General features: G+C 42.0%; 1 protein-coding gene across 3 annotated transcripts in view; it reads left to right on the forward strand.

The window, feature by feature from the left end:
- PIEZO2 (piezo type mechanosensitive ion channel component 2) overlaps nucleotides 1–14853 on the forward strand; it is a 459894-nt gene that overhangs the window by 400194 nt on the left and 44847 nt on the right. For 2 of the 3 annotated variants that reach the window (XM_053571828.1, XM_053571829.1), the window contains 3 exons: nucleotides 3977–4143; nucleotides 4997–5163; nucleotides 14185–14610. In XM_053571828.1, coding sequence (XP_053427803.1) covers nucleotides 3977–4143; nucleotides 4997–5163; nucleotides 14185–14610 — 760 coding nt within the window. Of the gene's footprint in view, nucleotides 1–3976; nucleotides 4144–4996; nucleotides 5164–11418; nucleotides 11587–14184; nucleotides 14611–14853 lie in introns of all 3 variants that reach the window. The other variant, XM_053571827.1, reaches the window with a different exon arrangement.

Below are 14853 nucleotides of genomic sequence, written 5' to 3' on the forward strand. Positions count from 1 at the left end.
GATAACCCACGTTCCTACCCAGGCACTGGCTAGCATCTCTAAGATTCCTGATGCTTTACTAGGTAGAGCCATTTAACTCTTCTTTGGCTCTATCGGGCCCTCTGGCCTTTGTCCAGAGCCCATGCCAGTCATAGCTAAACTTCTCTTTGATGCTTTTCCTTTCGAACAGAAGGTAGCCAGCATGGTGGTGCACCTGTAGTCCCAGCTACTCCAGAGGCTGAGGCAGGAGGCTCACGGGAGCCCAGAATTCAAGGCTGCAGTGAGCTGTGACAGCATCACACTCCAGCTTAGGCTTCAGAGGGAGACCCTATCTCTTTTTAAAAAATAAATAAAAATAACTTTAAACTGAAAGAAGTTCTTCCGCCTTCCTCCTAGGCCACCTACTTCAAAACGAACTTTTTTCCATTACAAAGCCTAACTGTGAATCACACTGTGGTCTTTTAAAGTAGAGAGAGAGGATTAGGACTAGGGTGAGAATGAGTTTTTTAGAGGTCACAGCTGATTACACTAGATTAGGAGTCAGCAAACCACAGGCCACGTCTGACCTGCCACCTCGTTTTATATGACTTGCTAGCCAAGAAGGATTTTTTTTTAATGATTGGGGAAAGTCAAGAAAAAGAGTATTTAATGACATATGAAAATTATGAAATTCAAATTTCAGAGCTCCTACATAAAGTTTTGTTGGAAACGCAGCCGTGTTCAGTCACATGCAGCTCATTCCTGGCCCCTGGCTGCCTTAACACCCACCCGTAGAGTCCAGTAGTTGCCACAGAAATACTGTGGCCCGTAACACCAGCAATGTTTACTGTTGGGCCTGTGTAAAAAAAGTCTGTACACCCCTGCGTGAGATCACAAAGTCTTATGCTCCTGAGTTTTCCCCTATTCCATGTGAATTTTTGTAAACTATAACAGTTCCAAATCCTTACGATCAATCAAAGATGCGTTCAGATTTTACTGTGACACTTAAACCTGAAACCTGGTTTTCTTTTATCCTTTTCTTCCTTTTTTCTTTCTTTCTTTTTTTAGGTAGGGAAAGATAGAGAATATAAATTATCTTTCTTATCGATGCTGTTGGATTTTTTTTAAAAATGAGCAGCAAGTCAACTTTTAATTCATTATCATGTTCGCTAAGAAGTTCCTTTACTGTAGTCCTATCAAAATTTGGTGGCATGCCTGGACATGTTCCTTGTATACCAGCTGGGACACTGACAGGTACTAGGGTATCTTCCCTTTTATTCTGATTCTTTCATACTTATTTCCTTATTTATTTATTTATTTTCTTGATACAGAATCTCACTCTGTTGCCCAGGCTAGAGCGCTGTGGCGTCGTCACAGCAACCTCAAACTTCTGGGCTCAAGCAATGCTCCTGCCTCAGCCTCCTGAGGAGCTGGGACTGTAGTCCCCCACCATAATGCCTGGCTAATTTTTCTATTTTTAGTAGAGACGGGGTCTTGCTCTTGTATAGGCTAGTCTCAAACTCCTGAGCTGAAGTGATCCTCCCACCTCATCCTCCCAGAGTGGTATGATTACAGGCATGAGCCACCGTTGCTAAACCTGATTCTTTTTTAAATTGCATATATTTGAGGTGTATCACATGTGTTTCAATATATATACACATAGTGAAGTGACTGATACACTCAAATTAACCTGTCACCTTCCATGGTGCCTTTTTGTGTGTGGTAAGAGCACTTAAAGTCTACTCTCCTAGCAAATTTCCAGTGTATCATACAGTACTATTAGCTGTGGCCCTGATGCTGCACATTACTCCCACAGACCTGCAAGTTTGTACCTTTACCTACTTCTTCCCTTTTCTTCGCCCTCAGCCCTCACCCCCAGCCGCTGGTAACCAGCACTCCACTCTCTGCTTCCGTGAGTCTGACCTGTGTACCTGTGAGTGAGATCAGGCTGCTGTCTCCACACCTGGAGCTTTCACGTAGCATAGTGTCCTCTGTGCTCATCCATGCTGCAATGACAGGGTTTCCTTTTTTTCTCCCAAGGCTAAATAGTATTTAGAAAGTGAGAGCACAGCTGTGGCACATCCTCAGCCCTTTTTCAGTGATTAGGAGCTCGTGTTTAAATCTCAAAGGGTGCTGGAGCCCTCCATGTGCGGCAGCAGGTCCTCGTTACGTACATGGTGGGGATCAGAACTGAGGTCCCTGCCACAACTCTCCCAGGCTTGCCTAGTCACAGTCACTGCGGAGGAAGAGAACCCTCCACATCTGTCAGGAATTCCCTGGCTTGTGTTGACTGAGCAGGAGGATCCCCAGAATGCCGTAGTTAGCACAGCTCAGTAGAAAAAGAGCGATGAAGACACTTCAGTGGTACGTAGAGACAAACTCTTAGTCTGTACATTGAACTCTTGACAAAATAGTTTTTAGGTGATTAGTTGAAATGCAAATGCAATGGGGACCATCAGAGTCTGCCTGAATTAACAGATTGCTTCCAACAGCAATTCTTTCTTTTTATTATTATTATTATTATTAAATCATAGCTGTGTACATTAATGCTATCATAGGGCACCATACACTGGTTTTATAGACCATTTGACATATTTTCGTCACACTGGTTAACATAGCCTTCCTGGCATTTTCTTAGTTATTGTGTTAAGACATTTACATTCATTTACTATTGTGTTAAGACATTTACATTACATTTACTAAGATTCACATATACCCTTGTAAGATGCACCACAGGTGTAATCCCACCAATCACCCTCCCTCCATCTCCTTCCCTTTCCCTCTTCCCCCTATTCTTAAGTTATAACTGGGTTATAGCTTTCATGTGAAAGCCATAAATTAGTTTCATAGTAGGGCTGAGTACATGGGATACTTTTTCTTCCATTCTTGAGATACTTTACTAAGAAGAATATGTTCCAGCTCCATCCATGTAAACGTGAAAGAGGTTAAGTCCCCATCTTTCTTTAAGGCTGCATAGTATTCCATGGTGTACATATACCACAATTTATTAATCCATTCGTGGATCGATGGGCACTTGGGCTTTTTCCATGACTTAGCAATTATGAATTGGGCTTCAATAAACATTCTGGTACAAATATCTTTGTTATGATATGATTTTTGGTCTTCTGGGTATATACCTGGTAGAGGAATTATAGGATTGAATGGCAGATCAGCAATTCTTTCTTAAAAAAGAAAGGAAACCAGTAGAAACTTATTAAAGGATCCTGTTGTCTGGATACAGACTATTTCTATTCCCGTGTCAGTAGCAGACGTATCACTAAATGCAATCTGTATTTTTAGTTAAACCTGCTACAGCTGACCCCTGAACAACATGGGGAGGATTAGGGATGCCATTCACCCCACAGTTGAATATCCGGGTGTAACTTGTGACTTTCCCCCAACTTCACTACTGATAGCCTGCTGTTGAACAGTGGATCGACATCAGCACTTACTTTGTACATTATTTGTATTAGATACTGTATTTTTACAATAAAGCTGGAGAAAAGAAAATGTTATCAAGAAAATCATGAGGAAGAAAGAATGTTTTTACTATTCATTAAGTAGAAATGGATCAGCATGCAGGTCTTTTCTATGGTCGTCTTTACGCTGAGTAACCTGAGGCACAGGAGGAGGAGGAGGGGCTGGTCTTTCTGTCTCGGAGGGGCAGCGGAGGCAGGACAGGCAGGCACACTCAGGCTACCTTTTATTGAAAAAAGCCACATGTGCGTGGAGCCGCACAGTCAAACCCATGTTCTTCAGCTATGTATGGACCCTTTCTGATTGATATTTTGGCCAAAGATTATAAATTTTATCCTGGTTTGGTCTGGGTCCCGCCCCTACCTGTGCGCACAGGCCCAGAGAGAGCTCCCCCCAAGGCACAGAGTCAGGCACCCCACTCCTCACTAGGTACACAGGCCAAAGGCCGGGCCTGGCTTTGGTGGAACCTCACCACATTACACGACAGCAATGTTAATGGCATTTTGTTCCTTTGAAATCTTGTTACTTTTCTTCCTCCTAGATAATATCATCAAGAGGATATTTAATATTTTGAAATTTACCTGGGTCCTTTTTCTGGCAACAGTGGACAGTTTCACTACTTGGCTTAACTCCATTTCAAGGGAACATATTGATATCTCTACAGTTCTGAGAATTGAAAGATGCATGCTGACCAGAGAAATTAAGAAGGTAACACTGTTGTTATAATCTTTTTGCATCTTCTCACATTAAAAAGAGATTTTAAAAGTCAATGTCTAAAATCCCAAGTAGGATAAGACAACATCTTTTTTTCTGGGCAGTTATTGTATAACTTATTTTCTTTTCTATATATGCAAATCTATTCCATGCTCAGAATTAAAATAATTAAACACTCTCCAGTCCAGTGGTTCTCAACCTTCCTAATGCTGCAACCCTTTTAATACAGTTCCTCATGTGGTGGTGACCCCCGACCATAAAATGATTTTTGTTGCTACTTCGTAACTGTAATTTTGCTACTGTTATGAATCGTAATGTAAATACCTGATATGCAGGATGTATTTTCATTGTTAGAAAGGGGTCGCGACGTACAGGTTGAGAACCGCTGCTCTACACAAGCGCCTGCTCGCACAGGCACGGCCCTGTGGTGACGGCTCCTGTATTCATTCTGTCTCCTTCCCTCACTAGGATTGCAAGTGTACGGATTTGACTCTAACCTATCAGGATTATAGTTTTAGTCTGGAAGTTGGATCTGAAAACTCTCATAAGAAAAATTAGGCTGTATGTAGAGCAGCAAAGGCTAGTCATGTATGATTGATGATGGTATTTAAAAATAATGGTTCATCTCTAGAAAAGTCACAATGTATCATTATTATCTGTATACTATATAGATTATATATATCTATATAATAATCTATATTTCTTACTTAGAAATACCTGCTACTATTGGGAACTATGTATTAGATGCATCAACATCAGTCTCCAGCCTGGCTAGCTTAGCTTTCATCCCCATTCCCGGTGTGCATGTGAGAGGGGTCTGTAGTGAGAACTGTCTCCTTCTCCGCAGGGCAATGTTCCAACTCGGGAGAGCATCCACATGTACTATCAGAACCACATGATGAATCTGTCCAGAGAGTCAGGGCTGGACACGATTGATGAGCATCCTGGAGCTGCTCCGGGGGCACAGACAGCCCACAGGATGGATAGTTTAGATTCACATGACAGCATCTCCAGGTATTTCACTCTCTAAACAGCGGGTTTGTGTTTGACCAAGGTAAATGAGGTGGATGTCATCAAATATGAGAAATGAATGTATGAGGTGAAAGTTAATCAAAACTTGCACACATCCCCACCCTCGGCAGGCTGTCGTCTGAACAGCAAAGTGTCAGGAATGCCGTCCTCACCTAGCCTGAACCACGGAAAAGCAGATTCTCAACCGTAAACTACAGGTATACAGGTGTGATTCATAGGCACAGAATAGCGATTTCCAAGCTGGAGGCAAGAAAGAGTGATTCCAGCATTACTGTTTGCATCGAGGGTCTCATCTTTAATGCACAAAGTATTTTCTATACTAGGATCTCCTACCTTCTTTGCTATCCTCGATCTTGACCTTTCAGAATTTTTACTTAAGATTCATAACAAAAATCCCAGAAAGCTGCTGTCAGCTCCCATCTCCCCTGTGTTTATGATCCTATGACTTGTTACACTAATAGTGGTCGTGCACGGACATTCCCCATGGGCCAGCCCTAGGCACTGTGCCTGGGTTACCTATGAGATGCTGCTGTTATTATCCCAGTATTACAAAGACAAAATTCAGTTACAAAGAGGTTAAGAATATACCCAACGTTGCGCAGTTAGGAAGTCATGGACTAGGATCCAAAGTCACATGGTTCGGCTCAGACCCCCAGCTGTCAACCACCATGGTATGCTGTCCCTCGTCTCTTCCCACACCACAGGCCAACCTCCTGCCTACGCCAGAAAAACCTGAGAATTCTCGGCGTCACGGTGTTCTAGGAAGCTGCTGGGTTAAAGCAGAAGTCCCTGTTTTAGGAGGAAAAATCACCTTGCCTAGGGGGATTAACTAGACCAACTGAATAATGAATTATACTTTGTGGCCATCTTCATAAATAAAGAATTGTATCAAGGAGAGCATTCATGTGTTTATTTCTGTCATTAAACACGTTGAAAAGCACCGATTTTGTGCTAAGCCCCAGGCTTGGTTTTGAGACAGATACATAAAAGGTAATCCCCTAAGTGGTCTGAGCCTGGGAGGAATTTCTGAGAAAAGGCCATTGCCTTCTAGAACACCTGCCTTGAGGAAGACAGTGGGGACTGGCGGTTTCTCTCGGCTAGTGTGGAAAGTCCCTCATGGCCTCAGAGTCACACTTCACAGACTGAGCAGGGCACTGATGGCCTGGAGAACTGTGTGTCCTTCACGAATACTGAATGTGCTTCCACGTGAAATAGAGGAGAGAACTGAGACCATTTTATCCCTGCCAAACCAAAATAGATAACTGGAAATTAAAATTGTGACCTGAGAGGGTGGGGGGGGAATGCTTTACCTTGAAGTGCTATTGAACTACCACTAAACTGCTGTATGCAAACTTCTCTAAATGTGCCTATTCTTTCAGTACCAATAATTATTGATGCAGATCCACGTTTATTGGTATGGAAAGAAATGGAATATGTTTATAATAATATTTTTATAATAATTATAATGTACTAATATTTTTATAATAATTTTTATGCTATATCTTTTATAATATTCCTAAGGTTTGGAATATTTTTGATGTATACATGTGTGTATAGATATACAAATATACACATACATATATACATTTAGTGAAAACTCAAGTATTAAAATAGTACATATGCTAAAGCTCCATTTTTATTTTTAAACAATATATTCATTCATCCATATATCAATTTTAAATGTCCTTTTTATACAAATAAAACTGTGCATTGATAATATATCCCTTCCTTTCTTCCCCAAATAGGTACTGGTTCTTTTAAAGTTCTTTGAGGGATAACATAGAAATTATATTTTTCCTTTAATTTGAGAATAATCTTTGCTTATTTATAAGTTTATTTATCAGTTCCAAAGATGCAGGTTGTTTCAGCTATTGCATATTTTTGTGAGAAGAAGAAACATTAGGACAGAAATCTTGCATGATTTCAAGGTCAAACATTTATTTCCTGACTGAGATTCTGTTTAACATGTTTTTAATTCCAGGAATAAAATAATTTATTATTACAAAATGGCCAGGTGCAATGGCTGATGCCTATGATCCTTGCACTGTGAGAGGCCGAGGCCGGTGGATAGCTTGAGCTCACGGGTTCCAGACTGGCCTGAGCAAAAAGCAAGACCCCTGTCTCTACTAAAAATAGAAAAACTTTGGATCGCTTGAGCCAAAGAGTTGGAGGTTGCTGTGAGCTATGACGTCACAGTACTCTATCCAGAGCGACAGCTTGACTCTCTGTCTCAAAAAAAAAAATTGTGTCATGGTAATAAAACTTTGTTTCAGACTACTCTACCCAAACTCAGGTACATTTCTCAATCATTAACTTCTAAAACCATTATTAACATCAAAACTTTCAAAGAGAAAATTTAATGTCTTATCCTCTAATTGGTGAATGTTGACACAGCCTCATTATATGTCTTCCTGGAAACATCTCATAATCTGCATTTTGAAGGAGATTCTGTCTTCTCCTTTGACAGACTTCGTTAAAAGATAAGTCATTATTTATTATTTTGTATTTTATTTTGATTTTTGAAAACCTTAAGAACTATGCTACTTATAACTTGCCAACCTTTGTATATTTATCCTTGTTCCAGAATCAATCTCTCCATAACTGTAGATCACTGTACTTATACTGAATTATTCTCTCTTTAATTCATTTTAATGCTGAAAGTTAAAAGCAGGCAAATGAGGAGGATAAGGTTTGTCAGAATGCAATGGGTGCAAGAGATGCTGACTAATGCTGCTTCCTAGTTGCAGGGTGAAGGACGATGAGTTGGGAAATCTAAACGTTTCCAAATTCATATTAGGAACTATTCATGACAAAATAACTATGTTTCAAAAGCCAAGGGAACAATAAGACGAAAGAAATGCTGAGATTCTCTACACATACATTTTCCAAATGATGTTTCTTTCTCTCATTTACGTGTTCATTTTTGCACAACACTTACAAATGTCTCCCTGCCATCAGCTTTGGAGAGTGCTACTCTGCATTTATCAAATATAGACTGGGTCTGGTCCAAATTATGTTTTCATTTTTTCTGAATTCCAATATAAAAAGATTCAGACAGCCCTGGTGAGCTTTAATGAAAGTCATGTTCATATTCAACTAGAATTATTTCCTCCCACATAGTAAAAAATACAGTTATATCCATGCATAGTATGCAGTTTGGTCATTGTACCTTAGCATCTTTTTTTAAGAAAATATGTTGGCCCATCATGTAATTTGTAATATTTTTCAACTACCTTTTTTTCCCTCATTTCATAACACAAAAATTTTTTTGTTACCTCCTAAACTTGGCAAGCAAAAATGTCAACAAATGGAATCGCCTTTCTATTAATTTGTGATGACACAGTGAGTGATTGGTAGCATTTGTCAATGAAAACTCTTTTGAAATTTTATAAAGCCATATATTCCCTCACAGGGGAAAAACACATAAATATAAATTTTTTCATAAAATATCAGGGATCTTATAGGCCTATGAATATCGTACATGAGCCTGTCTTAAAAATACAGATTCCAGAATCAAACTTTACAGCAATGAAATCAAACAGAATATTTGTAAGTGAATTGAAAAGAAAGTTCTCATAAAGTGAACATATGTGAGATTCCTCTATTAGTGACTTTTAAGTGCATAACAATTGACAGTCTGTCCAATTAAGAAATTAAATATTATAAATCACAAAGAGGAAGAAAGACAGGTTAAAATAAAATCAAATAACTGCCTTTAAATCTGACCCAAGATTAAAAATATAAAGCCATATTCATGACCAAAAATTGTGAGGTAGAAGTTATTTAAATCCACAGATTGCTCAGTCCCAAAGGGCAAGTCTGTGAGCTCTTCTCTACATGGGAAATTTTATATCTCCAAACAATAATTTGTCTACACCAAAGTCTCCAGGAAGCCACACGGAATGCTAGGAAGGTGGTAACCTTCCCTAGAGGGATTCTGCTGTGGACACTTGTAGGCAGACTCGTGCATAATTGAGAAGGGCCTGGAGGCCACCAGCTACCACCTCCCAGCCAGGGCACACCTGCCCAGCAGCCAGTCCCCTTTAGGCTCCTGCTCTGGGATCTGGGTCACAAATTTTGACTTTTGGGCATACAGAAGGTGGGGTCTGGATGAGAATCTAATAAATGAATTTGTGTTCTCTTTGACTTAACTGGAATAGTCACAATTTCCTCAAATCAAATCCAAAATGACAAACTTATTTTTAAATAGTTGCTTTATGAAATCAGATGACATCTACTTTCCCAGAAAATAAATTAGCTTTAGCTTAAATTGCTGCAAGAAACATTAGTTACCATCTGAAGAGCATTCCTAGATATGAAGAGGGTGGTTATCATCTGAAATGTCAGCTAAAAGGTTGCTATGCTTTGCGGGAGCTTGAGATGTGGGGCCCCTAGGCAAGGGATGACAGCTGTCCCCTTCCCATTCACCTAAAAATGTCCTGAATTGATGGCATATTAGTCACCCTCTCGAGAACCCAACTGTGTGGGATCATATACTTTCTGAGGGTGGGGAGAAGTAAGATCAGAATTCCACCCAGGAATTATTACAACAAAATAAATAAGACCTTGAGTCAGAGCCATCCGTTCCCATGAAGGAGCCTGAGCAGAGCTGCTGAAGACCATACAGTGTCTTTCTGCTGTAGACTTCCAAAAGGCTGCCGGGCGCAGCTCCACAAACATGAAATACAGAAACGCAAAGTTCCCCCCTCTCAGAAATGTAAAGTTAGGGCCCCAGAAAGGGGGCTCGATTTATCTCATGCCCAACAGCCAGTTCCCCTCAGCGTGGGGACGAAAGCCCGGTCCTAGCTGTGCTTGTCCAGTGAGTTATTAGTTTATCTAATCATCGTCTCCTCATTTTGTCCAGGACTTGATGACATTTAAAGGAGTTAGGACCTTTGTTAAATAAAGCCTCTATGTGTTGATCAGAGAGCATTTGACGGCTCCCATGCTCATCTCCCACTGCCTGCCCTGTGTCTGTGACCTGCAGAGCAGCTCAGCCGCCCTGGAGCAGCCGTGAGACTGCAGTCCGGCACATGGGAACTGATTCCATGTTTGAATGTCCTCCAGTCCCCTCCTCCCAGACTCCCAAAGGCCATTACATCCTGAATGGCCTCCGCGTTTGCCTCAGGACCCCTCCTGACAGCGTGTGGCTATGACAGCCACGCAGCCTGGAGGCTGCACAGTGATGCCCCACGCTCAGCCCAAGGACAGCGGGGACAGTAGCACTCAAGCTGGAGGATAAATATTCCAGTTGCTTCCCACAGAGGCTCTTTGGATCCTTTGTCCCTCTTTGGGGTTAAGCCGTATGTCTGGACTGAAATCACGCCTATGCCACACCTCTGTCGGCTTCTTCCCATCAGTGTCCTCACCCAGCACCGGCTGAGTCCTGACCTGCCATCGTCCCTGCCCAGGTCACTGCTCCACTAGGTCCCAGGAGATGAAGATTTCAGCCCAGGGCTTCTCTCACTTGTGGCATCCACCAAGACCTACCACATGATCCAGAAGAAAAAAATCAGACAACATGAAAAATTAACACACAAAATGCCCCTGCAATTGCTAGAGTTTTGTTTCTTCTTTACTGCTTTTTATTTTATTTTTGATGCTGGTTTATATCCAGTTGCATATCAAACCAGCATCTCCACTACACGCAAAGCGTCTAGTTTGGCTTACTTGAGTATCACTCCAAAAATGAGGTGGGAAATTCAGTCTGTTGTCCTTCCTGAGTTTCCCTCTCTCATTTTGGAAACCGTATTCAAAAAAAAAAATAAATAAAAGATCAAAATCTTTGATATAAATTTTATATAGCCAGTTCTTTCTGCTTAAGCATTTTGGTTAATAAATGCTCTCAACGAACTCAAGATTGTGAGCACCAAATCAAACATGTCTTCTCAATAAAAAAAATGGCTACAAAGTTGTAATTATGTAAATTCTGCCTTGTGAGAGAGATATTGGGACTTGTCATAATTCTATTTCCCAGTCCCAGCCAAAGAATGCCATTTCATAGTTTTTCACTCGCCCATGTGTTTCTGAAAACCTAGTACTCACGTGTCTCCTCATCCCGCCGGACAGGCGCTTCCCCGCGCTGGAGCCCCGCTGTGGTGGTCTGCATTGCTGGTGGTGTTGGTGTTGTGTGTGGTTTGCTGCATGGCAGCGTGTTAGTCGTGTGACCTATGCAGTGTGACCTGATGAAGCTCTGGTGTTTTAACACTCTGTCTCTGTGACTGTTTGCGCTGCTAGCTGCTACACTGAAGCAACCATGCTGTTCTCAAGGCAGTCTACCCTTGATGACTTAGATGGACCAGAAACTGTTCCTAAAACCAGTGAGCGTGCTCGGCCTAGGCTCCATAAAATGTGCAGCATGGATGTGTCCTCCTCATCAGCTGACAGTGGCAGCTTAGCATCAAGGTGCTTAACTTGTGCATGCTTTGTTCCGTAATTTTATCATTGTTTCCCCCTTTATATCGTTGCAAGTATAAGTTCTTGTGATGTATGTTTTTATTTCATTTTTATTTTAACAATCTGCATGACTAACACAAGCATAACCACTGCCCTTTCAGAGACATCACTGTTCTCAAGACAGCCTTATATAAAACTAACCACTCACTAGTTTTTGTCTGTTAGGAGTTTCTTAAAAAATCCTTGCTTATAAACATTGTCCTCCATTTAAAAAATATTTTATACTTTATATTTTCAAAGCCATAATTGTGTTTCCTCCATAATGGAGAGCTTATGCAGATAGTCCTCAAAGAGGGAAATCAGTCAGGAAAGGTAGAAAACTTTTCATGATTTCATACAAAAATATATGCAGTAGAAAAACGTCTAAAATGTGGTCATTTTTAGTTGATACAGAATAAATCCATCCATGCAATATGTACACAACCAACATAAAAGTCAGGATATATTTTACCATTGGTTTTTGAAAAGAATACTATTGTGCAGAATAATATATCACCTTTGTAGCTTATAACTAATTTTCTTTGGAAAAATTACTTTGGTTGAAAGTTCTTTCATTAAGTTCCACCCTAAACAGTAATCATTTGGAATTGAAATTATTTGCATACAATCTCAAAGCTCTTTTTTTGGATTATCTCAGAATGGTCAGGAGGCATGTAGACACATCAGCTACTGTTGTGCTTATCCTGACATGAAAATGGCCCACCTTAAAGCAAGTTTTGATTACTCACAGTGGCGAGCCAGAGGGGTGCTATCTTCTTTTTGCTGGCAGCTATGGATGTTAACACATGGCTGCAGTGCACTGGGGCTGCCAGTGGTGAGCCTGCTTTGGCCATTTGGCCTCTGACTGGCACAAGTTTGCTAAGCTGGTCCTCTTGGTTGAGTCTTAGCTCCTGGAGGCCAGGTGGGATCCCAAACCATAATGAGTGTGCTAATGGTAGAGTCATCCTGAAAGTTAGACCCCATTTGAGGTTGGCTACAATAATCTCAAAAGTTGCTGGGTGATGGGTCAACTGCATGATCTTCCTAGGAGGCTGTGCCTAATTGAGGTATGTCTTAGTGGACATGCGGGTTGGCCTAGTACTCCATGATATATACCCACGTAGGACCAAAGCCCTGGTCATACTGAATGCCTGAGCAGGCATGAAGGATGCTTGCAAATCTGGTTCTTCAGTCACAAGATGCCCTGAGGGCTCTGCCAAAGCCCATTTGTTTGTTCCTTCATCTACACCGGGATCTTTAACAAGAAAAATGGGTTCCCTCTGTACATTTGAGAATCTCAGTGATTATGGAACCCAGATGCTCACCTATGTCACTCAGATAACAGTGTGTGATTCAGAGTCTAACAAATTATATTCCTGCTACATTCACCAGATTCAAGGCCCCAGGTAACTGCCCCTCTTCCCGCTGTGGCCGGCTGTGTCTGGGGCAAACCGTAGTGAAAGGCAAGCTGTGAGAGTCCCGGGTGTGGCCGCTTCGTTTCAGGCTTCACCTTTTCTGCATGAACCCGATAGGGAAAATTAGAAGATAAAGGAATAAAAGGGGAGAGGAAAGACAGACAAGAAAAGAACAGGATGCCAAAAGTAGGGAGTGATGAAAGGACTAGAGATCCTTGATGGTAAGACTAGAGAAGCTTCTGGAAAAGGAACATTAGAAGAGGAACTGGTAGAGAAAAAAAGTGACGGTTTGGGGAGCTAAAGAGAACAGAGGTACACCTTGGGGTGGAGCGAGTAGCCGAAAGGGAGACGGGTCCAGGAGAGCTCACGCTGGTGAGGAGAAAGGCTAGTTCCTCACTACGGGGAAGGGGAAGGCTGGGTGAGCAGTGATTGGGAGCTGGGGCCATGGTGGGGATGAATCAGGTGTCATGAACACCAGTGAAAAAAAAGGCAACAGATGGGAAAACAGATGTTCGAGAACAGTGGCAGTTTTTGTCAAGCAGGTAGTTGTTTATTTAATCAATCAAAAATGACATCCATTTATGGATCTGGATGGGTCCACTGTGTAGGAAGGACAGTCAAATACATCTTGGTCAAAACCTTCTTTACACACACCACCTGGATGAAAGGCTCAAATACAACTTGAACTTTACCCCACCGACACAAACAATGTAACCTAATTGTCTGTACCCATATAGTAATCTGAAATTAAAAACAAAACAAAACAAAGACAAATCTTTGAAGTAGATAGAGTGGCAGGCTTGCTAGGCTAAGTAAGTGTTGCCTTGGAAATAAACACTGGAACCCACTGCTGTGAATCTTGACACTACTTCAAAAACCTTTGCACAGGCGATTGTGCTCCCTGAGGGTTGTGGATCTGGCTCTGTTCTAAGCTGTGCACCATCCGTATCTGCCTCTGAGAGGCTGCTGTTTGTTAATGTCCCAAAGGGACAAAACAGATGGAATGCAGAAAAATGGGGTATTTCATTTGCTCTTGCACCTTGGTCTTTTTACTTGGGAGTTTTAACGGGGTCTCTAACTTAGAGTCTGGACCAATTCAGGGGCACGTAGATGCTAAGACGTAGGCTCCACGCCCCTGCTTTTCTCCCAATAGTGAGCCCACGCAGTGCACCATGCTGTATTCACGCCAGGGGACCACGGAGACCATCGAGGAGGTCGAGGCTGAGCAGGAGGAGGAAGCAGGGAGCACAGCACCTGAGCCCCAGGAGGTGGCCGCTGAGTATGAAGCCGAGTATGAGGTGGGCGCCCTGGATACTGTGGAGGCGGATCTGACCCCTGAGGAAGAGTTGACACAGTTCTCCACTGTGGATGGGGACGTGGAGGTGCCACCCTCCTACAGCAAGGCTGTCAGCTTCGAGCACCTGTCCTTGGAGTCCCAGGAGGACTACACAGGCCAGAACCACATGGTGGTCAGCCCAGATGACAGCCGCCCAGATGACAGCTGCACGGACAAGCTGGAGTCGAGCATCTTAGCTCCCCTGACACATGAGCTGACAGCCAGCGAGCTGCTGTTGAACAAGTAAGAGCTTGGCAGGCCAGCCCTGTGCCTGCCAGAAGCCCCTGCTTGCACGTACACTCTAGTTTTTTATAGAGATAAAAGTTCATATATTTTTAAAATTTCCCCTAGCCATCTGGAGCAAACATGCGATTTCAGGGTATGTTGCACTGAAAAATACAAAACCAGCTTGGGTCCTTACATGACCAAATTAGAGAACCAGCAAAAACCGTCAATAGACCCTTGTGCTGAAATTGCTTCTCATCA

This window comes from Nycticebus coucang, chromosome 19 (genome assembly GCF_027406575.1).
Source record: "Nycticebus coucang isolate mNycCou1 chromosome 19, mNycCou1.pri, whole genome shotgun sequence".
In the NCBI taxonomy this organism is placed as follows: domain Eukaryota; kingdom Metazoa; phylum Chordata; class Mammalia; order Primates; family Lorisidae; genus Nycticebus; species Nycticebus coucang.